The 26,164-nt window shown below is 43.5% G+C and overlaps 1 protein-coding gene across 1 annotated transcript in view; it reads left to right on the forward strand.

Annotated features, from left to right (window-relative positions):
* Cdc123 (cell division cycle 123) overlaps positions 1-23,641 on the forward strand; it is a 52,000-nt gene extending 28,359 nt beyond the window's left edge. The window contains exons 7-13 of the mRNA XM_021156208.3: positions 7,340-7,388; positions 10,723-10,798; positions 13,200-13,322; positions 15,004-15,032; positions 19,945-20,073; positions 22,754-22,891; positions 23,421-23,641. Of these exons, the coding sequence (XP_021011867.1) occupies positions 7,340-7,388; positions 10,723-10,798; positions 13,200-13,322; positions 15,004-15,032; positions 19,945-20,073; positions 22,754-22,891; positions 23,421-23,447 (571 nt within the window). The 3' untranslated portion in view covers positions 23,448-23,641. The remainder of the gene's footprint in view (positions 1-7,339; positions 7,389-10,722; positions 10,799-13,199; positions 13,323-15,003; positions 15,033-19,944; positions 20,074-22,753; positions 22,892-23,420) is intronic.
* The last annotated feature ends 2,523 nt before the right edge of the window (positions 23,642-26,164 follow it).

The raw sequence follows: 26,164 nt of genomic DNA on the forward strand, positions 1-26,164 counted from the left end.
ACTAGAGACTCCACTCTCTCTCCAGACACCATGAGGTGCTTTCACGTAGCCCTTGGCCTGTGAGGAACTTGAAGTTTCAGGGTCTACCAGGGGTGGTTGGGAAGCACGGGCACCTCAGAGTCTGTCAGCAAGGCTGCAGCGGGGAGAGCTGGAGGGTCTACCCAGTGCCTGCACAGACAGTTTCCTGTAAGTGATATGTTTTGGCTTTGGCTTTCCTGCTCTTCCTGTGATGACTGTAGGCAAGGCGCTTTAAAGAGTGGAAGTTGAATTACAGTGCTTACCATGAATCTGCATACTGTTTGCTGCCTGCGCTGTCTGCCTGCATTCAGCATTCTCTCTGATCAGACTTACTGGCTTACTACACTTCTTTGATTATTTTATTGATTGTCAGTTCAGTATGAAAAAAACTCCTCATGTTCAGTTAACAATTGCAAGAAAAAGCTGAGTGAGTGAAAAAGTAAACCCAGGCACCAAGGGCTCGGATTAAAGAGAAGGAGATTTGACCAGGGGGTTTGGATTTTTGTTTTCTTTTTCTTCTTGTCTTCGCAATTTACACTTAGCTACATTCAGCATAATACTTTTCTTAATATTATCACAAAACTGATTATTACAGTAAGGCACCCACCATCTGCAGGCCCACAGACCTCCAGTGGATGCTTAAAGTCATAGGTAGTACTGAGCAGCACATACACTGGTTCTCTTTCCCTGTGCATGCGTGCCTATGATACGTTCCACCTTTTCATTTCCAGAATGCACCACCATTATGGCTTCTCGTGATGTATTTGACTTGCTAGCTCTTGGGGTCACTATTATTGTGCAATAGGGTTTCTGGAACACAAGTATCACAATACCCAGGTAGTCCGACTGATAACTAACACATGGGTAGTGTGTAACAAATAGATACACTAGACAGTGGGGTGTCTCTCATCTTGGGTAGGATGAAGCAAGACAGTGGAATACAGGAGAGTTATTAGTTTAAAATTTGAAAGTTGTTTCTGAAATTTTTAAAAATAAATTTTCATAATTGTAGGAAACTAAACTGCTGATAAGACTTAAATAATCCAAATGAAATTCAGCAGAAGTGTCAGTGTAAATTTCTTGTGCGTGAGTGGACCTGACATAACCGTGGCCATATTATTTTCATCTTTACTTCTCTAGATGACAGTGTGTGTGATTTAGGTCACGTCTTAGATACTGTGTGTGACAGTGAAACACTGTTCCTGAAGAATGGGTTTGTTTGGGTTTATGGTTGCAGAGGGTTAGTGTCCCTGAGGCAGAGTGAGGGCATGCTGGCAGGAGCGACTGAGAGCTCGCAGCATAAACCATGGCAGGAAGCAGGGAGAACTAATGAGGAGTGGTACAGAGCTTTGAAACCTCAAAGCACATCCCCAGCAAGGACAGGCCTCCTAAGTCGTCCAAACAGTGCCACCAGCTGGGGACCAAGTTTTCCGATGCCTGGGACCATAGAGGACATTCCTTTCAAACCACTCAGGTGGTCTGATTTTTTTTTTTTAATTACGTATTTTCCTTAATTACATTTCCAATGCTATCCCAAAAGTCCCCCATCCCCCCCCCCCCACTTCCCTACCCACCCATTCCCATTCTTTTGGCCCTGGCATTCCCCTGTATTGGGGCATATAAAGTTTGCAAGTCCAATGGGCCTCTCTTTCCAGTGATGGCTGACTAGGCCATCTTTCGATACATATGCAGCTAGAGACAAGAGCTCCGGGGTACTGGTTAGTTCATCATGTTGTTCCAACTATAGGGTTGCAAATCCCTTTAGCTCCTTGGGTACTTTCTCTAGCTTCTCCATTGGGAGCCCTGTGATCCATCCAATAGCTGACAGTGAGCATCCACTTCTGTGTTTGTTTGGCCCCGGCATAGTTTCACAAGAGAGAGCTATATCTGGGTCCTTTCAGCAAAATCTTGCTAGTGTATGCAATGGTGTCAGCGTTTAGAAGCTGATTATGGGATGGATCCCTGGATATGGCAGTCTCTAGATGGTCCATCCTTTCATCACAGCTCCAATCTTTGTCTCTGTAACTCCTTCCATGGGTGTTTTGTTCCCAATTCTAAGAAGGGGCACAGTGTCCACACTTTGGTCTTCATTCTTCTTGAGTTTCATGCGTTTAGCAAATTGTATCTTATATCTTGGGTATCCTAAGTTTTGGGCTAATATCCACTTATCAGTGAATACATATTGTGTGAGTTCTTTTGTGATTGTGTTACTTCACTCAAGATGATGCCCTCCAGGTCCATCCATTTGGCTAGGAATTTCATAAATTCATTCTTTTTAATAGCTGAGTAGTACTCCATTGTGTAAATATACCATATTTTCTGTATCCATTCCTCTGTTAAGGAGCATCTGGGTTCTTTCCAGCTTCTGGCTATTATAAATAAGGCTGCTATGAACATAGTGGAGCATGTGTTCTTCTTACCGGTTGGGACATCTTCTGGATATTTGCCCAGGAGAGGTATTGCTGGATCCTCCGGTAGTACTATGTCCAATTTTCTGAGGAACCGCCAGACTGATTTCCAGAGTGGTTGTACAAGCTTGCAATCCCACCAACAATGGAGGAGTGTTCCTCTTTCTCCACATCCTCGCCAGCATCTGCTGTCACCTGAATTTTTGATCTTAGCCATTCTGACTGGTGTGAGGTGGAATCTCAGGGTTATTTTGATTTGCATTTCCCTGATGATTAAGGATGTTGAACATTTTTTCAGGTGCTTCTCTGCCATTCGGTATTCCTCAGGTGAGAATTCTTTTGTTCAGTTCTGAGCCCCATTTTTAATGGGGTTATTTGATTTTCTGGAGTCCACCTTCTTGAGTTCTTTATATATATTGGATATTAGTCCCTTATCTGATTTAGGGGTGGTCTGATTTTTAAATAGAGTGTTCTTGCCTCTTTGGAGAAAAGATTTATGGTAATTCTAATTGCTCTTATTTCACGTTTATCTTTTCTACTGATAGTTGAAAAATCTTAAGAAATGGCATCCGCTTGTCAGAAAGGCTCTCCCACCAAAATGTAGAGTTTCCTTTTGCTCAAAGTCTGTCCTTTGTTTTCTGCCCACACTTTAAGTTTTCTTCCACAAAATAAGACCTATTTAGCGTGACAAACAATGTTGTAATCTTCCAGCTTTTTTTTTTTCTGAAGAGAGCGTTGTTACTATGATCAAGTTGGCCCGTCTTCTGCATATCTGAGCTCCTGGCAGGTTCTGAATGGCCTTTCTCTTCAGCCTCTACTGTCTCCTTCATGGACACACTCATCCATCTGGTTAATTATCTCCAGAAGGAAATGCCTACAGTGATAACCTCCACTACTACATATGCTCTGAAGCTACTCAAAATTACATAAATGTTAAACCAGTCAAAAATAATGAGATAGGGTGGTAGAATGCAAATGTGAATTAAAATGTCTTTTTTAAAGTAGTAATGTGATGACTAACCAAGGGAGGAATTAGTATATGTAGGAATAGAGAAGCTTTTTTTTTTTTTTTTAAATTGAGGCTGTGGAGATGGGTCAGTCGGTAAAGTGCAAGCATGGGGACCTAAGTGTGGGTCCCCAAGATCCACATAAAGCTGAATATGGAGGTCCTTCCCGAATCCCTGGCACTAGGGGTGGAGGAAGGGACATGTGAGAAGCCCAGAGCTTGATGGCAGCTAGGATAGTCATGTAGTGCTTGGGCCACAGTTGGTGCAAGTGTTGGGGAAACATGAGATGTGGCCTTGTTGAAGGAGATGTGTCATGAGGGGTGGTCTTGAAGGTTTCAGAAGCTAACGTTGTGTGTGCCTGTGCCTTGTGCTTGTGCATCAAGTTTGTAAGCTCTCAGGCACTGCCCCATCACCATGCCTGCCTGGCTACTCCCCACCATTATGGTCATGTGGTTTCATCGAGGCAAGTGAAAAGCGGTTGAGAAAGGCTTATCACAGAGCCCAAGGTCTTGATGGTGATTTTATTCTTGACCTTAGGTTCATTGATTGTTTTCTTCCTTCCTCTCTCTCCCTTCCTCTTGCTTCTTCTTTTCTTCTCTCTTTTTTTCTTCTCCTTTTCATTTTATTTACTTACACACTGTTCCAGGCTGACCTGGAACTTACTGTGTAGCCTAGGCTAGCCTAGAGCTCATAATAGTGCCCCTGCCTCACGGTCCTGGTACACACATGCACCATCACACCAGGTACATCCTGGTTTCCTATCTTAGCCTGGATTATGTCTGAGACATAGGTTATCTACCCTAGAGTAGTCTGCTTATCTCCAGCATGCCTGGTGTCCCAACATAGGAACTCCATTAATATTCTTAGTGCTTCTCATGCTGGTCCTCGTGGGAAAGCGTAGTTATTTTTAAAGAATTAAACAATTGTAGTGATTTTTATTAACCTGATATTTCATGGCTTCAATTTTGATCAACCTGAAACGACCTGTAAGATTTATTTTTGCTTACGCAATGTTAAATATACTCAAAGTTAGTTTTGAAGTATAGCTACTTTGGGTAACATACCTTAGTTGAATTTGAAGCAAGGGATTTTTGCTTTTAAGGGAAATGAGGTCCTCAGGTAGCACCTCTGAGTGGTAGGGCGTGTTAACAGACGTTTCCTGACTTTCTTATGGAAAGAAAATTTGGTTAATGATAGGTTTTGTTTTCTTTTTCAACACGAATCTTGCTTGAGGCTAAAGTCTTGTCAGTGTGTGTACTATGTATTTCTCTCTCTCTCTCTCTCTCTTCCTCTCTCTGTCTCTCTCTCTCTCTGTCTCTCTCTCTCTCTGTCTCTCTCTCTCTCTGTCTCTCTGTCTCTGTCTCTCTCTCTCTCTCTCTCTCTCTCTCTCTCCCTCTCTCCTCTCTCCCCACCCCCAGCCTCCCTGTGCCTCCCCACTAAACTTACCCAGGAGTTTTAGTAAGAGTTGCAGCACCTCCATCCATGAGAGTCATAGTGTACCTTCTGGCTGAGTGCTTCTTTCGCCCTTGTTACCTCAGTAGTACATGGCCCACGTAAACATTTGCTACTGTAAAAACAGAAAGGCCATTGGCAGCTTAATAAAGTACACTGTGTACCTTTCCTTTGAAATGTGTTGTAGATTATATCATTTGGTTCCCAGTTATTAGTGGTTCTAGAAGTCTGCTTTCTCTGGATTTCAGCTAGCTAAGTAGACCACAACTGTTACTGTTTGCAATGTGAAAACAGAAATGATTGCAGAGTGCTAACATGCCACAGAGTCAGGGAGGCCAAAGGCTTTTACACTCCGGTTTGTGTTTGACTGGCTCGATGCTCCCCTTCCTCACACTGGATCCAAGGCTTCATGCCTGCTGAGCAAAACCTCACCACCTCACTACCCACTACCTTCAAGACAGCCTTTAAAAGGTTCTCTGTGCCCGAGAACTCCTGTCTTTCATTGGTCCTTCCCAGCACATTTGTTAGCTGAATCCTTTCTCCCATGACAGAGCAAGAGGAGGAGGATCTAGTTCTGCTCGCAGTTCAGGGGCCTTAACCACAGGAGTGGTGGCCTCGTGGCTATGTGCTCACAGTGAGGCAGAGCAGCATGGCAGAGAGCTACCCACCTCCTGGTGCCAGGCAAGCAGAGACTTGGTCTGACTTCATACACTCACCCCACTGCTGAAGTTCCCAGGCTAACAGCTGGAGACACGTATTGAACACATGAACTTGTGAGGGCCATCTCACTTCCAACCATAATAGCCACAAGGGGGGAAGTGCTCTTGTTTTCTTCATGCTCGGTTTTCACAATTGTATATTATATATTACAAGTGATGCACACGTACAACCATTTTATAACTACCCTTTTTCCCACCAATTTTGTCAAGCTCCCTACAATAATGCATGTCAGTGGTAAATTAAAAATAAAAATGAGCTGGGCGTGGTGGCGCACACCTTTAATCCCAGCACTCAGGAGGCAGAGGCAGGCAGATTTCTGAGTTCGAGTCCAGCCTGGTCTACAGAGTGAGTTCCAGGACAGCCAGGGCTACACAGAAAAATCCTGTCTTGAAAAACCAAAAAATAAAATTAAATTAAATAAAAAAAAATGAGTAGCAATGGAGGGACGGATCACCTGGGCTTTCCCCCTTGTCCTGGTTTTCTTTGCTTCTCAGTTGCTATGATAAAATACAGACCCAAAGCAACTTGGGGAGGCAAAGGATTTATTTCGTCTTCCTGCTTAGAGTCATTATCAAGGGAAGCTAAGGCGGGAACTAAAGCAGAGGCCACGGAGGGTGCTGCTTACTGACTTGCTCCCCATGGCTTGCTCAGCTGCTTCCTTAAAGAAGGACCACTTCCTTGCCCAGGGATAGCACTGCTCGCAGTGGACTGGACCCTCCCGTATCAATCATCAGTTTAAAAAGAAAATGCCCCACAGGCCTGTGCACAGGCCAGTCTGATGGAGGCAGGCTCTCAGTAAGCTCCCCTTTCTCAGGTGACTCTAGTTTGTGTGAGAGACACAAAGTAACCAGCGCTTTTCACCCATCTTCATTGCCCATACATACCCATGGGTGCTAATCCCATGGGTTCTTGTCTTCGCATTCCTGTCCTGCTGTGGCATGTTTCCCTTTGCCTCGAAGTGGGTCCCCTTTCTACTTCCTCCTCTCCCTCCCACTCATGACAGCCAGCAAGTTGCTTCCTTGTTTGTTCCATCAGAGGATTTTATTCTCCCTGCTGTTCTGAAATGATCTGTGTACCTGCTAGCTTCCTCTGTCATGCCTCATAAAGGACTTTGGGGTCCTAGGTGATTTGTGGTCCTGGTGCCTAGTCCAGGGCTTGCCACAGATGGGCGTTTTGTAATACTCTATTTTATTGTTCATGAAACAGTCCTTAGAGGGGATGCTTAACAGAGGGTTGGATGGTTCTGTGCAACGTCTTTTGCAGACATTGTCGCTTTCTGTGGCCAAATCACTGTCCACAGAGCGGTCCTCAGTGTACTACTCAGGGTTATCACTAAGGTGGATGGTGCTGCCATCCTACCTCCACTAAAGATGGAGCATAGCCATGTTGTGTGGCTCTCAGAGTCAGAGCTGATGTCATAGAACTGTATGCAGCCTGCTGACTCCACAGCAGGACAGACACCGAGAGTGGACAGACTTACCGTCACTCAGAGTGGGACAGCCTGAGTTGTGTATAGTCCTAGCTTATTTGCCAAGCTTGGCCTTTTTTGAATTTTAGATTCTTTGCCCATTGACAGGAAAATGGAGGTTACTGGAGCTGCTTGTGCTGTGTTGAGGATTAAATGCGCCTGCGTAGTACTCAACACTAAGCAATGTTTCATGGGATCAAAGCTCATACTGTTTATGAAGATGTCTGCATAAATTAACAAAAAATTTGCATTTTTTCTCTCCAAAGGTTTATTCATTGTACTGATGACTCTCCAGACCCTTGTATAGAGTACGAGGTAAGCAGCTTGTTCACCCTTAGAACATTGAGAATCCCAGACAAAATTCCTGGAAGCGTGCTGCTTATTTGTAAATGAAAAATTGTAGTCTAATTTCTCTGGGAACGTAAAACGGCTAAATTTTACATTTAAGAAATTTGTCGTACATATAGAAGAATATATATTATTTTTAGTTGGGGCATGGTGGAGCATGTTGGTGCATGTTTTTAATCCCAGCAGAGGCAGGCAGATGGCTGAGTTCAAGGACAGGCTGGTCTACAAAGCAAATTTCAGGCCAGTCAAAGTCACACAGTGAGACTCTGTCTCAAACAAAAGAGAGGGCAGGGTGAGGAGTATCTTAGTCATTGTTCTGTTGCTATGAAGAGACACGATGGCCATAGCAACTCCTATAAAAGAAAACATTTAATTAGGGCTTGCTTAGCATTTCAAAGATTTAGTTTATTATTTGGATGCTTAGAAGCATGGTGCCATGCCGCAGATATGGTGCTAGAAAGAGTTCTCTCTCCATGCCGATGGACAGGCAGCAGGGAGAGGGGGCAATGGGCCTCGCTCACCCTCCTCCACACACTTCTTCCAGTAAGATCACACCTCCTAATAGGGCCACTCCCTGGTGACCACGCATTCAAATCCATGAGCCTATTGTGGCCATTCTTACTTAGGTCACCACAGAAAGAAAAAGAAAATGTACTATTTGTAGACTATATACTAGGATATATATACTGTACACAGAGAATATACACAATCTTGTATAACATAAATGCCTTTGTACTTTTCACCCAGACAAATCTAGTTCAGTGTCTGTACCTTCATGACCTGTGCCTGCCACCTTCAAAATAGCACCATGAGCTGGAAACCTGTGGCGGACATCCCAAACTCAAACTGCATTACTGAGAGCAACACCATCCTCACTTTAGCGTCAGCTCCTTCTCCCACTCACTCATCCTACAGAGAACATGGAGAAGGTGGAGAGCGATGACACAGACTTAGGAAGGATTGGAATTGATGCAAGTTCCAGGCTTTGCTCCATTTTCTGAAAATTTACACATAGATACCTCTCAATGGGCAGTAGTCTTAAATACAGCTAATTTCTTAACTAATTAATTGATTCTGGAGTTTTCTTATCCTTTAAATGCTGCATAGTAGACTATCATTTGTAATTACTCTTGATTCCTTTTGAACTTGTACTGTCAAAATACAGTATTTCTGAAAAGTAACTGGTCATCATTGCTTTTTAATTGTAAAACATTTTCATATTTGGTTTTATAGTATCTTAGAATTAGTACCATGATTAAAATTTCCTTCTGCATTATTTGCTTCTAGACATCTCTAGATATATGTGCTTTCAAAATTTGTCTAGGGATTGGGGTTGCAGCTTAGTAGTGAAGTGTTTGTATGCCATGCTTTAGGTCCTGGGTTTGTCTCTAGCATCATGGAGAAAATATTGTCCACTGACACTCACTGTACTAAATATTTTTATATTGATAGATCTTCTATGAATATATTGTATATATGGAACATTGAATTTATTATTTATTAGGCCACTAAATAGTTACTAGGTCTTAGAGGGTTTGGTCTTTACATACAAGTATGAATGTGCCTCCCCCACCCTGGCTTATTTCTAGAGCTTTTTTCCCCATGTCAGTCTTTTATAACACTATTTATATGCACATTGCATATTTATATCTAATGTTTTGCTGAACAGCTTACTGTGACGTACCTGTCATGTGTTAGGACTTGGTGCTAGGTACACAGGACCTGCACAGAGTATTATTTAGTCGTTCACTGAGGTATAGTGCTGGCTGAAATGGTGTCTAATGGAAGCTGAGGTTTACTTCCCAGTCCTCTGCTGTTTGATGCAGCAGCAGCATGGTAAGACACTGGAATTAAAGCTGGGGAAGTGAGGTTCCTCAAGTAATTACAGTGAAAAACGTTGCAAGCAGAGTCCCATACAGCATATGCTCCTGTCTGTGTACTTAAAAAGGTTTCCATCTGCTGTGCACTTACGTATTCCTGGACCACTTCTAGAAAGACAAACAGGAACCAGAAAGCTCGGGTTGCTTCCGAGGACAACAGAAGAACTGGGCAAGGAGAACGGCTTTACCATTTTGTACTTTAAAAACCAATTAGTGTGTGTTACTTACTGCTGTTAGTGTACCACAGTTGCTTACTTTGTTGCTAGATTGAAAATGACTGACGCCACGTTACACCCACATTCGTACTCCAGGATTGACTTTGAATACGTAAGAACTGATAATATTTTAGTTTGAGGCTCACAGGGTTTTTGTTTTTAATATGTTTAATTTGTTCACTTTATTTTATGTATGAGTGTTTACAAACATGTATAAGCACTGTATGTGTGCTTGGTGCCCACAGAGATCAGAAGAGGGTCAGATCCCCCTAGTACTGGAATTGTAGGAGGTTGTAGACCAACCTGTGTGCTGGGAATTGAACCCAGTTCTCTGCAACAGCACCAAGTGCTCTTAACTACGGAACTATCTCCCTAGCAAATAACACATTGGCAAGGTTTAACCCAGAGCTCTCGGCAATAAAGGATGAACTCAATGCATTTGGAAGTCTTAAGACATTTAATAAAAAACTTAATTTTCTCTAAGAAGAGGAAATTATTATCAGATAATTTAAACGCCAGAAAAATTGAGGAACCACTACCCAGCTAAGACCTCAGTGATAACAGCTTGGTCCTTCCCTTTCTTGAAAGAGGGAGAGAGGAAGGGCAGGGAAGAAGAGGGAGACCGAGACTCTCATAAGTACTTTCTATAACATCTTAAACTTTACAAACAGATGTGCTAATGACTGAACCCAGGACCCCAGTGCTGAGAAGATAGATAGATAGAGACAGACAGACAGACAGACACTCTTCAAGAAGGACACAATATACAATCAGCAGGGCAGCTTGTGGTGCAGTGTGGTGAGATTTGCCTTCTTTATCTGTACCTAATCTCTGCAAATGGTGAGTCCGCCTTGGCTAGGATGCTCCTCAGGTCTAATCTCTGCAAATGGTGAGTCTGCCTTGGCTAGGATGCTCCTCAGGTCTAATCTCTGCAAATGGTGAGTCTGCCTTGGCTAGGATGCTCCTCAGGTCTAATCTCTGCAAATGGTGAGTCTGCTTTGGCTAGGATGTTCCTCAGGCTCTGAGCTTCTGAAGCAAGCGCTCAACCACTAAGCCAATTCTGACATGGTTGCAGCTCCTGTCACATCTCCTGTTTTAGGGGGCCTCTTTATCACAAAACCACTTTTAATGACAATCATTATAATAAGATCTTCACATGAAAGGGTCTTCTCATATACTTCTGTTATATTTATTCCTTGTCTACAGCTTGTTCTCCGAAAATGGTGTGAATTAATTCCTGGGGCTGAATTCCGTTGTTTTGTCAAAGAAAATAAGCTGATTGGTGAGTTCTTCTTGTCCTTGAAGGTAATCTTTAATGTGTATACGTTTCCAGAAAGTGAGCCCAGATCCTAGTACATGCTAGGTAAGTGCTCTGTTATAGCCCTTTCCCCAAAGTAGCCTTTAACAGAGGATTGCTGGCAAGGTGGCCCAGCTGGTAAACACCACCAAGCCTGATAACCTCAGGCCAGTCCCAGAGCCTGCATGGTAGGAGAGAACTAACTCCCATTCTTTGACCGCCATGTGCACTTGCTTAATCAAAGGTGTGTGCCCCTCACACACTCATGTGTTCCCATGCATATCAAACAAGCAAACAGTAAACTTGATTTTTTAAAAGAGAAAGATAACTGTGTTGTAAATTTTAGAATTTCACTTTTATGATTGAGTTATATTTCATTGTGTGAATATATTAATTTTATCATTATTTTGATCATATATGTATCAAAATGTCACACTACTTCATAAATATGTACAGTGATCATGTTTCATTGGAAAATAGCCAAAGGAGAAAAAACAAGCTTTTGATGGAAATAATTTCAATAATTAGGACAGGGGTTTGATATTGAGTCTGGAGTTCTGTTTTACTAAGGGATCTGAGCCCTGAAAGACAAAAATCACATGATCATCTCATTAGATGCTGAGAAAGCACTTGACAAAATCCAACATCCCTTCATGATAAAAGTCATGGAAAGAGCAGGAATTCAAGGCCCATACCTAAACATAATAAAAGCAATCTACAGCAACCCAGTAGCCAACATCAAACTAAATGGAGAGAAACTTGAAACAATCCCACTAAAATCAGGGACTAGACAAGGCTGCCCACTTTCTCCTTACCTATTCAATATAGTACTTGAAGTCCTAGCCAGAGCAATTCGACAACAAAAGGAGATCAAGGGTATACAAATTGGAAAGGAAGAAATCAAAATATCACTATTTGCAGATGATATAGTATATATAAGTGACCCTAAAAATTCCACCAGAAAGTTTCTACACAGGAAGGTGGCGCTGTTGATCCTGTTTGGACTCTAGAGATGGAGGGACAGCTTTTACTATTCTCAGCCAGTGGTTAGAAAAGTTTTGTTTTACTCTCAGTAAAGTGCTTATTGTAAAATAAACATCATCAAAAGCTACATTTTAGCAGTCTTTCCTTTTTTAAAGATTTATTTTATTTACTTGTGCACACGTGTGTGTCTATGTTGGGGTGTGCAAATGTCCATGGAGGCCAGAAGTGTTGGATTTGCCTAGTGTTGAAGCTGTAGGGAGTCATAAGATGTCTTAATGTGGGTGCTGGAAACCAAGCTCAGGTCTCCTGTGAGACAGTATATACTCTGTTGTTGTGGTGGGTTTTGTTTTTGTTTTTTTCGAGACAGGGTTTCTTTGTGTAGCCCTGGCTGTCCTGGAACTCACTTTGTAGACCAGGCTGGCTTCGAACTCAGAAATCTACCTGCCTCTGCTGCCCAAGTTCTGGGATTAAAGGTGTGCACCACCACCACCCGGCTCAGTATATACTCTTAACTGAGCCATCTCTCCAGGCTCCTATAATCTTTCTGTTATTAGGGCATTGTTTATTACATGAGCAGAAGAAAATATATGAAACAAGTCTGTTTCTTGTCTTCTTACCTCTGAAGTTATTATCCTGTTAGCTATCACTTACTCAGGCTAAGGACTGAAGTAAGTTGTTCTTTTAAAATGTTTGCCAGTGTCTGTTTTCTGTAAGGTAAAAGTTGTGGACCAAGGGACATGTAACTGAGCATCAGCTCACCAGTTCTCAGGGAATGAATGGAATGTTGGCATCTATTCTTATAACTAAGATAAATGTAGGTATCCCACTGTTACATATTCCACAGTTTAAGTGTGCTAAAGAGGGAGACTTGGGTGTGTGACTAAGAACTCCGAGGCCTTTCCTTACAACAGTCTGAAAGATGAGGCTCTGAAGACCAGTCACCGTCGCTAAACGAGAAACACTGCTGCTTTTGTGAAGTACAGTGTGGTCGTGGCAGGCAGGCAGCTGTGTGTGAGGGCTCTGTTACATGTTCCCACCCCCCAACACCTGGGAGACGATAGCGATTTGAAGAGACTAGCTTTAAACATGAAAGCAGCAGGTGCAAGCGTGCACACGTCTAGAATTGCTATTGGAGCTTTTCCTAAGCAAGTCTTTGTGACTGAATCCTTTCTACCCTGCTAAATAAAATAACGACTTCCAAAATTAAGTGTGTGGCAGTCTGGAGCCTAAGATGCATCTATCCATAGACCTTTGTTGCTGAGCTATTTGGTTTGAGCTGCCTGTTCACCTGTATGGTCTTCTGGCCAGCTTCAATAGCCTCGATCACTACATATGGGAAATTATGTTAATTGGTGTTTTATGGGTATCATATAGTAACAGCTACTGAATGTTTTCTTGTCAGGTATTTCTCAGAGGGACTACACACAATACTATGATCATATTTCTAAGCAAAAAGAAGAAATTTGCAGATGCATTCAGGACTTTTTCAAGGAGCACCTACAGTATCAATTCTTAGATGAAGACTGTGAGTATTAGCTACTGGTGCAATGAAGCGAGGCCTGGCAATGGTCGCCGAGCCTCAATAAATAAAGTAAAAGTTGTGGACATCACTCTGCTCTGTGTTCTGCACCCAGCACTTAGTTATGTTACCATTGCTGTCACTGATGACGTGTGTTCACGTCACCCCATTATCTAATTAAAGATAACATTAGTCAATACAGGGCGCTTCTCTCCACGCTCGCAGAAGTTGGTGCGTTTACCAGATCTGCCGGTGCAGAGTAGAGTGCTTCTTCCTTTTAGCTTCTGTTGCCTGAGGCCGTGACGGCTGCGGAGCAAACAACTGGGGGTTGTTTGGAGGAACTGAAAGTTTGTGGTATGCAAGAGAGTTTTCAAATAGCATAGAATGAAACCTGTGCTTTATGCCTTTACTACTTGCCAAGACTGGGTTCCATAGCATATTTAAGTGTGGACACTTTGCCCCTTCTTAGAATTGGGAACAAAACACCCATGGAAGGAGTTACAGAGACAAAGATTGGAGCTGAGACGAAAGGATGCACCATCTAGAGACTGCCACACCTGGGGACCCATCCCATAATTAGCCTCCAAACGCTGACACCATTGCATACACTAGCAAGATTTTGCTGAAAGGATCCTGATATAGCTGTCTCTTGTGAGACTATGCCGGGGCCTAGCAAACACAGAAGTGGATGCTCACTGTCAGCTAGTGGATGGATCACAGGGCCCCCAATGGAGGAGCTAGAGAAAGTACCCAAGGAGCTAAAGGGAACTGCAACCCCATAGGTGCAACAACATTATGAACTAACCAGTACCCCGGAGCTCTTGACTGCATACGTATCAGAAGATGTCCTAGTCGGCCATCACTGGAAAGAGAGGCCCATTGGACTTGCAAACTTTATATGCCCCAATACAGGGGAACGCCAGGGCCAAAAAGTGGGTGGGTAGGGAAGTTGGGGGGAGGGTATGGGGGACTTTTGGGATAGCAATGTAAATGTAAATGAGGAAAATACCTAATAAAAAATAAAAAATTAAAAAAAGAAGAAGAAGAAGAATCGTGCTATCTCATGGTTACATTCTGTGCTTTCTTACGAGACTCATGTCCCAGCTCAGGTGTGTGATGGGAACGCCTTTCACTGATAATTGTCTTGGTGACAGCTTCCTCTACCCATGCAAGCAACTATGTTGCTGTTTGGTTTGTGTTTTTAAGCTTGATCAATCATTACAGTTAGACTTTTATTTCATCAATGAGTCTGTTCATTGTTGTGTTGGGCAGATTCCTACATTGTAGTCCAACGGGCCTTGGTCCTACTTGGTTCAAGCTGGCCTTGACCCTGCAGCCGTCCTCCTACCTTAGTTTCTCTAGTGCTAAGAAGTGTGAGCCACCATAAGTATTCATGGCTAAGCCGGGTGTGGTGGCTCACGCCTTTAATCCCAGCACTCAGGAGGCAGAGGCAGGCGGATTTCTGAGTTCGAGGCCAGCCTGGTCTACAAAGTGAGCTCCAGGACAGCCAGGGCTATACAGAGAAACCCTGTCTCGAAAAACCAAAAAAAAAAAAAAAAAAAAAAAAAAGTATTCATGGCTAATTATATTCTGCTGTGTTTAGTAGTAAAGTATACTTGAATTTTCAAAAAGATTTAGATTATGAAAGCATTCGCTTATTAGTAACTGAGTTTTTTCTTCTTTACAGTTGTGTTCGATATATACAGAGACAGTAGGGTAAGTACTGTAGTTAACTTGCTTTAAAACCAGGAATGGTGAGCACAGTACACAGCCATTAAATTTATGAAGGGTCTATTGCTCAGAAAATGTATTCTCAAGCTGAAGTCTGTGAAATTCACAATGTAAGATTATTCCTTACAGTAGCATATCCAGCATGAATAAATTCAGTGTGCTTGCTTTGGTGAATTTAGCTCCAGCTGGCCTGGAATTTGTTTTTTTTGTTTGTTTTGGTTTTGTTTTGTTTGTTTTAGTTTTCAACACAGGGCTTTTCTGTGTAGCCCTGTCTGTCCTGTAGACCAGGCTGTCCTCAAACTTAGAGATCCTCCTGTCTCTGCTTCCTGAGTACTGGGATTGAAGGTGTGCACCCAGATGGAATTTGTTATGTAAACCAGGTTGGTTTTGAACTCATGACCCTCTAGCTTTTGCCTCCTGTGTGATGGGATTACAGGGTGTTCCCTAAATATAGGACCAGCAATAGAACAAGTGAATAAGTGACCACTTATGTCCTTCTTCACACTTCCTGGGAGGTCTAGACCTGCTAAAAATCATTCATTGTATACACTTAACAATAGAAATTTGTCATTTGGTTCTTAGGTTTTCTCAAGTCAACTAAAAGGCTCTTTGTGTTAAGCAAAGATGTAAATTTGTTTACATTTATTTTTATGTTTTTTCCTTTAATAGATTTATCATTTAAACTTTTTGAATATGTTTATATTCATATTCATGTGGGAAGCCTGCACATGAGTGTGTATATTCATGTAGACTGTGCACATAGCCAAAGGACAACCCCAGGTGTCTTCCTCAGAAATGCTGCCTGTCTCCCCTGAAGCAGCAACTCTTGCTGGCTTGGAGTTCATCAATTAAATAAAGCGGGCTGGTCAGTGGGCCTCAGGGGTCATCCTGACTCCACCTCCCCAGTGTTGGGGTACAAAAGTGTAACAAGCATACCTTACATTTTTTTCTGTGGTTTCTGGGGATCAAACTTGGGTCCCCAGGAAGATGAGGTAAGCACTTTACCAATTGAGTTAGCTCCCTAGCCCCAGATTAACACTTTTAACTTAAATTTATTTTTTATCTAATACATAGAAAATGGATATGAATTTAATGTTTGAGTGCATGTCTGCATCATGTACTGTTTAGTTCTGGGATTCCTTACATAAGTGAACTAGTCCAGGCAAAGGGCAAGTACTACATGATTCATTCATATGAGAAACCAAAGGAGTTCCTACTCAAATATTTGTCATTCCTTTATGGTAAGAACATTCAAAATTCTCCCGTTTCTGGCCTGAGTTCACTGAACTGACGGCACATTATCATATCATTGTCTGGCAGGCACTCCAGCCTCCAGGATAGGTATAAGTGTCACTAGAGATGTTGGAGGTAACAGTATCCTATCCCAGTAGTTAAATGTTGGAGGCCCCAATGGTCTCCCCTCTGTGCAGTAGCATATCAGAACTTCTTACTCTTCTTTATTAACTATTGATCATCCTCTGCCACGTCGTTCCCCACGCCAGCCTCTGGTAGCCGTCTTTCTACTCTTGACCTGTGGGAGATCCCTGGTTGAGTTCACATATGAATGAGGTCCTGTGGTATTTGCCCTTTTTCCTGGATTAGTTCACTTACATAAGGCTTCCCAGTTCATCCACCTTGCCTCAGAGCACTGGGCAGCTATGGTTTTATTGCTCAACAGTTCTGCTGTGTGTCTGGACCACATTTTCTTTATCTGGTTGTCTGCACTTCCAGGTTGTTGTGGGTAGTGTTGAAATTGAGATCGGGGGACAACTGTCCTTTCAGGGATTCACGTCTTTGCATGTATGCCCAAGGGTGTGTCTGTTTTTAATCTCTTTATTTATTTACATTGATCGTGTGAGAACATGGACTTGAGTGTGCTTCTGTCTTTCCACCTGGGTTCCTGGGATCAAGCCCAGGACCTCAGGTTTGTCAGCAAGTGCCTTCCAAGCATGTTCTTCCTCAGCTAGACTAGCTTACCTTCCTCCCCACAGTCCGTGAGGACTCCTGGTCCCCAGATCCTTGCCAGTGCTTGTCGTCCTTGTGCTTCTGGCTGGTGAGAGGTAGGATCTCACTGTAGATTCTCTGAAGACACATGTGAACACGTATCATGCACACAATCACAAACACAAATAAAAGAATAGAGAAACAGAGGTAGAGACAAGGAATGATGCTTGGGAAAGCTTCAGCTGGATGGAAAGAAACCTCAGAAGATTGGGAAGTAGGGGTGAGTTCATATACAGACATCTGACCCCGCAGGCAGGAGTCGCTTCTCTGCTTCTTGGTAAAGACACAGGCGGATCACTCACGCAGCCTGCTGTGTGTGTCTGTGCTGTGCTCGTTGCTGTGCTGCCCACAGAAAGCATCAAACACAATAGCCTTGGATGGTAGAGGAAGTTATCTTGATGTGGAAGTGGCAGACTTGTGTTCCTGAGGTATGGCCTGTGGCAGGCAGCATCTAGGCAGTTAGAACAGGGTAAAACCAGCCTTTTGTCTAGAACTCACTCCTTTCCCCGGAAGACTTTTATTATCATTTAGTTCTGTATCTCAGTCTGTGTATGCTGTGGGGTAAGTGTTATCTGCCTGCAGTGTACAGATACTAAACTAGTTATTTCATATCGGCAGTTGAAAATGTTGGAACCTGCCAAGCTGCCTCCTGTCCCTGGCAAATGTCCTGATCATTAACTCAGTGGGGGTGACAGGTAGACGCAGCTGTTTAGCCTGTAAAAGAGTTGAGGAACTAAAGTGAAGTTGGACGAGTATATAAGTAATGGTAGCTGAGATCCTGCAGATCTGAAGCGAGTTCATTTTTAAAAGCGAGAAGCACGCCAGTCTAAACATCCTGACAGTTTCCGTTCCGAGATTTAGACCATATTGTAGAACGCATTTGCATTTACTCAATGGTACGTGTATCAGAGTTTGTTAGACTCTTTCTTGAATATATTATTTTGTGGCTATTCTTGTAGAAAGCTCACTCGTGTCTGTAAGTAGTTTGGTCCGTGACAGATAACTGAAGGGTTTGTACCTAGTGACACTCTGGCGTGTCTGTGTTTATTGTGCTTGGGCAACTTGGTGCACATCAGGTCAGTAGCCCACCCATTCTGTGAGTCTAGGATGGGCACTGGGTAAGGTGTCAGAAGCCCCCTCAGGGATGATGATGTACAGCTAGAATTTAAAATCCTTATTTACAGTGTGTGTGTGTGTGTGTGTGTGTGAGAGAGAGAGAGAGAGAGAGAGAGAGAGAGACAGAGACAGAGAGAGACAGAGACAGAGAGAGACACAGAGACACAGAGAGACACAGAGGCAGAGAAGGGGTGCGGGGGTGGGGTTTCACTGCATAGCTCTAGCTAGCTCAGAACTACTGTGTAGAGCAAGTTGGCCTGAAACTCACAGAGATCCATCTGCCTCTTATTTTAGAGTCTTAGAAAATCAATGTTGTTCCTTTCTAGTCTTTTCACTGTGACTTGTGTTGCTGATAACTTGTTTTATTGCTTTCTGGACAGAATGTTGTTTAATTTTGAGTCTTGCTATTGTAAGTTTGGCTTTGTAACTTGATCATGCCAAACAAAGGAAGTCCAGCGTGTGCTGTGTTCTGCAGACTCATAGATCTAGACCAGGCTTGTTGCTGAAATATGTAGCTTTGGAAGCAAACGCACATCCTTTTCACATCAAACACATTTCGGGGAAGGGATAGAAATACAGATGAGCAATACTGGCAGGGGTTCTTTGTGCTATTTGTTTATTTTTCATATGCAGGGGTTCTTTGTGCTATTTGTTTATTTTTCATATGTAGACTTTATCACATGGGAAAATATCTTTCCCAATTTTTTTTCCTTTGGCTACTTGATTTATTAGTTATTGAACAACCGTGCATGTTAAAATCTTTTGGTTTCTAATTGTGTTGGTTTTTTAGTAATATATTTTGAAGTTGTGTTTTTAGATAACACTAATTCTATTTTGATGAAACATGATATAAATAAAAGGAGGAAATGTGGATTTTGGCTCACTGTTTCAGAGGTTTCTGGCTGTGGACACTAGGCCCCATCACTGTGAGCCTTTGGGGTGTGAGACATCAGAGAAGGGGGCCAGGGAGCAGAGCTGCGCTGATGGGCTTCTGTTTGCTTTTTTCCCCTTGAAGGCCCTATTTGGAGTTTGTGTGCTGCATGTATTCAGGGTGGGTCTGCCCCTCAGGAGCTGCCTTTGGTAGCAGTCCTCTGTGGACACGCCTCAGCGGTATACCCTGAAGTGTGTCTTACCAGTCTCCTGGGCATCTCACTCCAATCAAGTTGACAATGGAGATTAATCATAGCAGATCATTTCAATCAAAATCTTATTAAGTAGGGACTTTTTCTATTCCTGATACCAATTGGGCTTTTGTGTGTTTTTCATTATATATTTTATCTGATATTAGTAGTGCTGCAGGCTTGGGTTTGTTTTGAGAATTATTCATTGTTTCTAATGCTTTCATGTTTAGCTGTCTCATATATAGATTGCTGCTGGGTTATTTTGATCTCTTGCTGTGTGATTTCTCTTTGATCTCGTTGGTGTTTGTTCACATACCTGTTGCAGTGTGGATCCAATTTTGTTTTTTTCTAGACATCCTACTCCCTTTGGTCAAAAGGGAGGGCTTTATGCCAGTTCTTTACCTGGCTTTTTGACCAATGGCTAGTATTATTTAGTATTACTTCAGATAGTGTAAGAATATAGAAGTGGGTACCAGTCTGGTGTGTGCAAATGACTCAAGTGGCAAAAGAAACCGATAGGATTTCTCTTGGGGGTTATACACAATAGAACCCTTACTCATGTTTAAATAAGAGAGCACAGGTTGTGTTTGCTTTTATTTTATACTTAGCTGGGTTTGATTGGTTGGTTTTTGTTTGTTTTCTTCTGTCTGTACTAGGGGAAGGTGTGGCTCATTGACTTTAATCCATTTGGGGAGGTCACAGACTCACTGTTGTTTACTTGGGAAGAGCTAACATCTGAGAACAACCTACGCGGTGACGTCACTGAAGGGGATGCGCAGGAGCAGGTGAGACCGACCATTTCCGTCTGTTCACCCCTCCCTTGATGTGCATACTTAGGACCTGGACCACTAGGAAAGGGTCAAGTAGACACAGCTTCGCTAGCCCTTCCTTCCTGTCACAGTGTTAAAAGGGGCATCCACGTGGCTCAGGCCCTTCCCTGGAAAGCTGACTTTTTCTGCTTATTCTACTTTTATTATCTCTGCCTGTCATGCTCACTTGGAAAAACCTTCACCCTTGAGATTCACAGTGTTCACAGAGAGCAGTGACAACATGTCTGTCTCTTCACAGTGTCACCTCTGCTTTCATGATCACTGTCTCTGGCCAGCTGTCATCTCAGTTGGTGCCAAGCTGGTCCCACTTCTCTTGGCTCCTCTCCTCATCTAGCCATTGTTCCTGCCTTACTCTCAGCAGATCCTCTCAGTTCCTCTAGAAAGCAGAACCCACTCAGCCCAGTCCTTTGCAGAGCTGACCCTTGTCTGCCCTAAGCCCTGAGCTCTCTCTGGTTCTCAGCCTCTTTTCTGTCTGCTCCTGTCCATTAGGGTTCAGTCAAGTTCACGTAGATCCCATCTGAATTTCTTTTCTTTAAGCACATTTTTCACTCACTACACTCTTCCTTTCTCCCATCTTCTCAGCTAGCTTATCTCTAAATACATTTATATTACCCTTTTTTACCCTTAAACAAAATAATATGTTCTTGTCTGAGGAGCTAAAGGCAAAGTTCACGGTTGCCAGGAGAGGAAAAGGCAGACTGAGTGGTAGCTGCAGTTACATTGCCCTTGCTCAAGTGAACAACCTCTGGCCATGCTCATGCTCAGGCAGGGATCCTGAGTAAGTCCAGCTGTGGAACAGCTATGAGAGCTTCTGAGCTTCGTCTCATCGCAGCCACTGTCTCATCGCAGCCACTCCCCTCGTCTCTTGCTACCTGCCCTAACTTTGTCAGTCCTCTGGCAGCCAGCTTCTGTCCTGCCACTCTGGAGACCCTGCCCCTGGCAAGGACCCTAAGTGGCTTTTAACCTCTGGTGAGGGACAGACACACAGCCCTTCTCTTAATGACAGTCCCAACAGGCGCCTTCCTGCTCTGACACTGTTTCTTCTCTTGAGAGATACACGCTCTGTTTCTGCTTTTCTGCCATCTTGGCCTTCACGAGGAGCGTGCTGTACCTCGCCCATCTTCCCATTGCTTTGATCGTTCCTCTGTCCTGCGCCATCTTTGGCCCTTCCTTTGCATCTCTGAGTCAGAGCAATGCTTAGCCTAGTGGCTCCTCACAAAACCATTTCCAGTCCCTGTTGATTCCAGTACTGCCTCCTGCATTAGACTCGGTTTTCCAAAGGAGGGGCTAGCACAGTGCCAAGCCCTGTTCATGTTTGTCATGTCAACCAGTGAAGGGATATTGTTACTGTTGCTGTTTTCTAGTTAGCCATTAAATTGAAAGATGGGAAGAGGCCATAAGTTAAGCAGGAGAGACACAGTTGTTGAACAGAAGTGGTTTTACAGGACTAATCTCTGTGCACATGGTCTCTTACTTACTTGTAAATCTTAGCAGCTGGGCCTTGGCAGCATTTGGTTCTGGCTCCTTCCCTAGCACGTGCCCTACTTGTCCCTGGACCACAGGGACGAGCACTTCCCTCTACTCCAGAAAGCTAGGAAGCCCAGCTCTGCTGGGAATTCTGTGCTCTAGCTGTCTCCAAAGACTGCTCTGTGCCTTGTTTGGCTCTCAGCCCAGGTGCCCCTTAGCGAGATCACCCCTCTAAAGACATCCTCCTTGTTCACCATCTTAGCAAATTGCCCAGTTCTTGGTGTCCCTAACTCTTCTCACTGTGGGACACAGTCTAGCTCACGCTCTTGCTCACTTACTGACCGTCTGTCTGTCTCCCAGTCTCACCACTTACGCCCCATTCCCAGAACAAAGTCCAGCACACAGCCGATGATGTGTGTCAGGTGACTGCTTCATCTGTGTAAGATGTGGCTGCTTTCTGGAGCTTCCTGGTGCCAGTGTATTCTAGTTCCTGTCTTGTCTTCCTCTGCTGGACGCCAACCTTCCTCACCTAGATTTCTGCCACCTGGGAACTCCAAAGTCAAGGCTTTCTGTCTGGAGCCCTTTCTGGCTTAAGGCAACATATAAATATCATATGTAAGACGACTAAGTATGTTAAAGCGTGACTTGGGTGACTAGTAACCTGTGAACCTGCGTGCAGTTCACATAGCTAATGAGGTTGCAGATGATCTAAGAGGAATATAAAAAGGCTATGGAGGTCAGAATACTCATTTGCCCTCGCAGAGTTCTTGCGGGAGGCAGATACCTCCCAACTACCCACTGTAGAAGATGATAAGTACAGAGCTCTGGCCTACCTGGCATTGCTTGGGCACGGAGCTGACTAACAGCAGGCTGTGGTTTACTCAGGAGCTTCTCCACATCATAGTGTCATACGCAGGCAACTCTTAGAGGCCCACCTAGCTCTCCAGGGAATGCTACTCTGAAAGGCTTTTTGTTCATTTCTCGTGAGTGTATAGAATTGTTTTATTTCCTGGTGTCTTTTTTTGTTTTAACTTTAGGGTCCTGTTTTCTTCCTGCTCTGGTATAGATGAGAGCAATGGCATTGAAATTGTACTGCTGTCGTTCTTTTAGTTTGGAAAATAGACCTGAAACAATAAATTGACAGACTTTCTGTTTTCTGTTTGCAAAGGATTCTCCGGCCTTCCGTTGCACAAACAGTGAAGTCACAGTGCAGCCCAGCCCCTATCTGAGCTACGGGCTGCCCAAGGACTTTGTAGACCTTTCCACCGGGGAGGATGCTCACAAGCTCATCGATTTCCTTAAGCTGGTAGAGTACCTGGAAGTGTGGGTGCTGGCCATCCTTTCACGCTGGGGCTCACGTGTGCTGTGGGATACTTCCTTTCCGTCCTCGGCCCCTGGACTTTTAGTTGATTATAGAACAAAGAGGCAATGAAGGAGTTAGGCTCTATACATAAATAGGAACTATGAGTTGAAGGAATGCTTTATCATCAGGATGACAGAAGATACTTTTATGACACACAGTCATTTGAAAAATCTTCATTCTGCTAGCTTTGAAGTATGTATGTTGTCAGGGGCTCGAAGATCTAGTCTCGTCTGCTACCACACAGTAACTGTGACTGTGGGCTTGTGTAATAAAGAGAAGAAAGTACTCAGACGCTTGAGGGTTGTCACCTAGGAGCCAGGTATCAACCACCTTATCAAGCGAGTTAAAGTTTGCTTTCCCATAATTTCTAGCCACATCTTTTGTGAAGACCTTTAGAAAGTCTCCCTCCCTGAGAGAAACAGTGGTCAGACAGGATATGCTTCTTCAACAGAATCTTGCTTTCCTTTGACAGAAAAGAAATGAGCAAGAGGACGACTGAGTGCTGCTTGGAGAACAGGCCAAGAGGGAAGCAGCTCTGGCAGAGGCCTCGCATAGAACACAGCTAGGGGCAGATGGTGGGCAGGATGCAAAATCATTGGCTTTTATATTCATGTATATTTACCTGGAAAAAGATGGAGGGCCTTTGGTACTTGTAAAAAAAAACCCAACATAATAAATAGATCTTAAACATAAGGAAGCATACTGTGATGGTTTATATATGCTTGGGCCAGGGAGTGGCGCTATTAGGAAGCGTGGCCTTTTTGGAGTAGGTGTGTCACTGTGGGTTTGGGGTATAGCACCCTCACCCTAGCTGCCTGGAAGCCAGTTTTCTCCTAGCAGCCTTCAGATGAAGATGTAGAACTCTCACCTTCTCCTGCACCATGCCTGCCTGGATGCTGCCATGCTCCCACTTTGATGACAATGGACTGAACCTCTGAACCTGTAAGCAGCCCCAATTAAATGTTGTCCTTTTGAGAGTTGTCTTGGTCGTGGTGTCTGCTCCCAGCAGTAAAAACTTAACTAAGACACATACTGCTCTGAAAATAAAATAACTTTCTATGAAATGCTTGCTCTCTGGTTCATTCTATTTAGATCTATCTATATTTCTTTGTTTCCATTTTTAACCTGTCAGGTAGGTGGTCACATTTATGATTTACAGAAATAGTAGGATATCGTGAGAGGAGGAAGGGAGCTTTAAATGAAGTATGAAGGGGGAGGGTAGTGGATGTCATGTGAAGGGAGAGCAGACATGAGCACTGAAGGAAAGAAAGGGAGCAGCTGGGGGTGGGGCAGCCTAGGGCACCGGGGAGGGGACGACTGAGAGCCAAGTGTAATGATATGTATGAGTGGTGCTGCTGTGATGAAACATGGAACTGTGTGCTGATAAAGGACTATGGGCTGGTGAGAGAGCTGGATGACCTGTGTTTGATCCTCGGAAGCCTTGAGGAGAGAACTGACTCCCTAGCATGGCCTCTGACTTCCTGACTTCCTGCGTTCACATCCATGTCATGATGACACACAGACACAGCAACATTTAAAAGGAAATAAAATGGATTATCCTTTACTTTTCCATGTAAAAATTGAATATTAGAATAGGAAACTAATTAAAATGGGAAATACATTTTTTTTGAAAAATATACTAGACTCTTGAAGTAGCATAACTTTTATTAAAACTTGTTCATTTTAGTAATTCTCTTCTTCCCAAAAGGAGCCCTGATCTGCTTTGGACTTGTTGTGTGCCCGGGTGACTGGAAGGAAAAGACATTGGCTCCCTAGGCTGTGCATCTAATGCACTGCCAAAACTGTTGGAATTGTTGCAGGTGTGTTTCTGCTTATATAAGAGTGCAAAAGTAGCCTCCCAGCACTTGGGAGGCAAAGGCACGCGGATTTCTGAGTTCGAGGCCAGCCTGGTCTACAGAGTGAGTTCCAGGACAGCCAGGGCTACAGAGAAACCCTGTCTCAAAAAAACCCAAAACAAAAACAAATGCAAAAGTAAAACAGATTTCCCTTACAGAGCATGTAAGACATTATACATAAGGACTTAAAGGGCTTTATTCTTCACTGTCATGGTTAAAATCATCACAGACAACTGGTTTGACTCTGAGAACTTCACTATAAACTTTTATGAAGTGGCTCAATGTTCTAAGGAGATTGTTTAAGCATAAATTTAGACTACTCGTGTTGTTTTCAAATCTATAAAGTTCAAATATCTCTTCAGACTTTCTTCCTGTTTGATCTTGTGTATATGTGTGGTGTATGTGTATGTTGTTAGGGGCTATATGTACCCATGAGTATGCACATGGAGGCAAGAGGAAGGTGTTGTCTTAGGGTTTTCTTGCTGTGAAGAAACATCATGACCATAGCAACTCTTACAAAAGAAAACAGTTAGGGCTGCCTTACAGTCCATTGTCATCATGGCAGGACACATGGCAGCATGCAAGCAGACATAGTGCTGGAGAAGGAGCCAAGAGTTCTACATCCAGATTAGCAGGCAGCAGGAAGAGAGACTGATACTGGGCCTGGATTGAGCTTCTGACATCTCAGTCCACTCCTGAGTGACATACTTCCTCCAACAAGGTCACACCTCCATCAAGGCCACACCTTTTCCAACAAGGCCACACCTCCTAATCCCTCTCTGGTAGTGCCATTCTCTATGGGCCTATGGGGGCCATTTTCATTCAAACCATAATTGGTATCAAATTCTTCCTCTGTCATTCTTCCATTTATTGATTGGTTGGTCTATTGATTGCTTGATTGGACAGGATCCTCTCACTGAAACTCATCACTCTCCTAACTCCGACTGATAGTGGCTTTAAGTACATCTGTAGAGGTCCCTTCATAGCTTGGATAACTGATGTGGTTTGAATGGGAATGGTCCTCACAGTGCATATATCTGAATGCTTGGTCCCCAGTTGATGAAGTGTTTGAGAAGGATCAGAAGGATTTGGAGGTGTGGCCCTGTTGGGGGAAGTGTGTCACTGTGAGTGGACTTCGGTGTCTCAAAAGCCCACACCAGATCCAGTGTCTCTTTCTGCCCGATGCCTGTGGATCAGGATATAAACTTCTCAGCTGCTTCTTCAGCACCACACTTCCCTGCCTGGTGCTGTATTCTACACCATGATGATAATGGACTAACCCTCTAAAACTGTAAGCAAGCCCACAACACTCTCTTTTTATAGAAGTTTCCTTGGTCATGGTGTCTCTTCACAGCAACTA

This window comes from Mus caroli, unplaced genomic scaffold (genome assembly GCF_978045245.1).
Source record: "Mus caroli unplaced genomic scaffold, Mus_caroli_1 scaffold_2, whole genome shotgun sequence".
Taxonomy (NCBI): domain Eukaryota; kingdom Metazoa; phylum Chordata; class Mammalia; order Rodentia; family Muridae; genus Mus; species Mus caroli.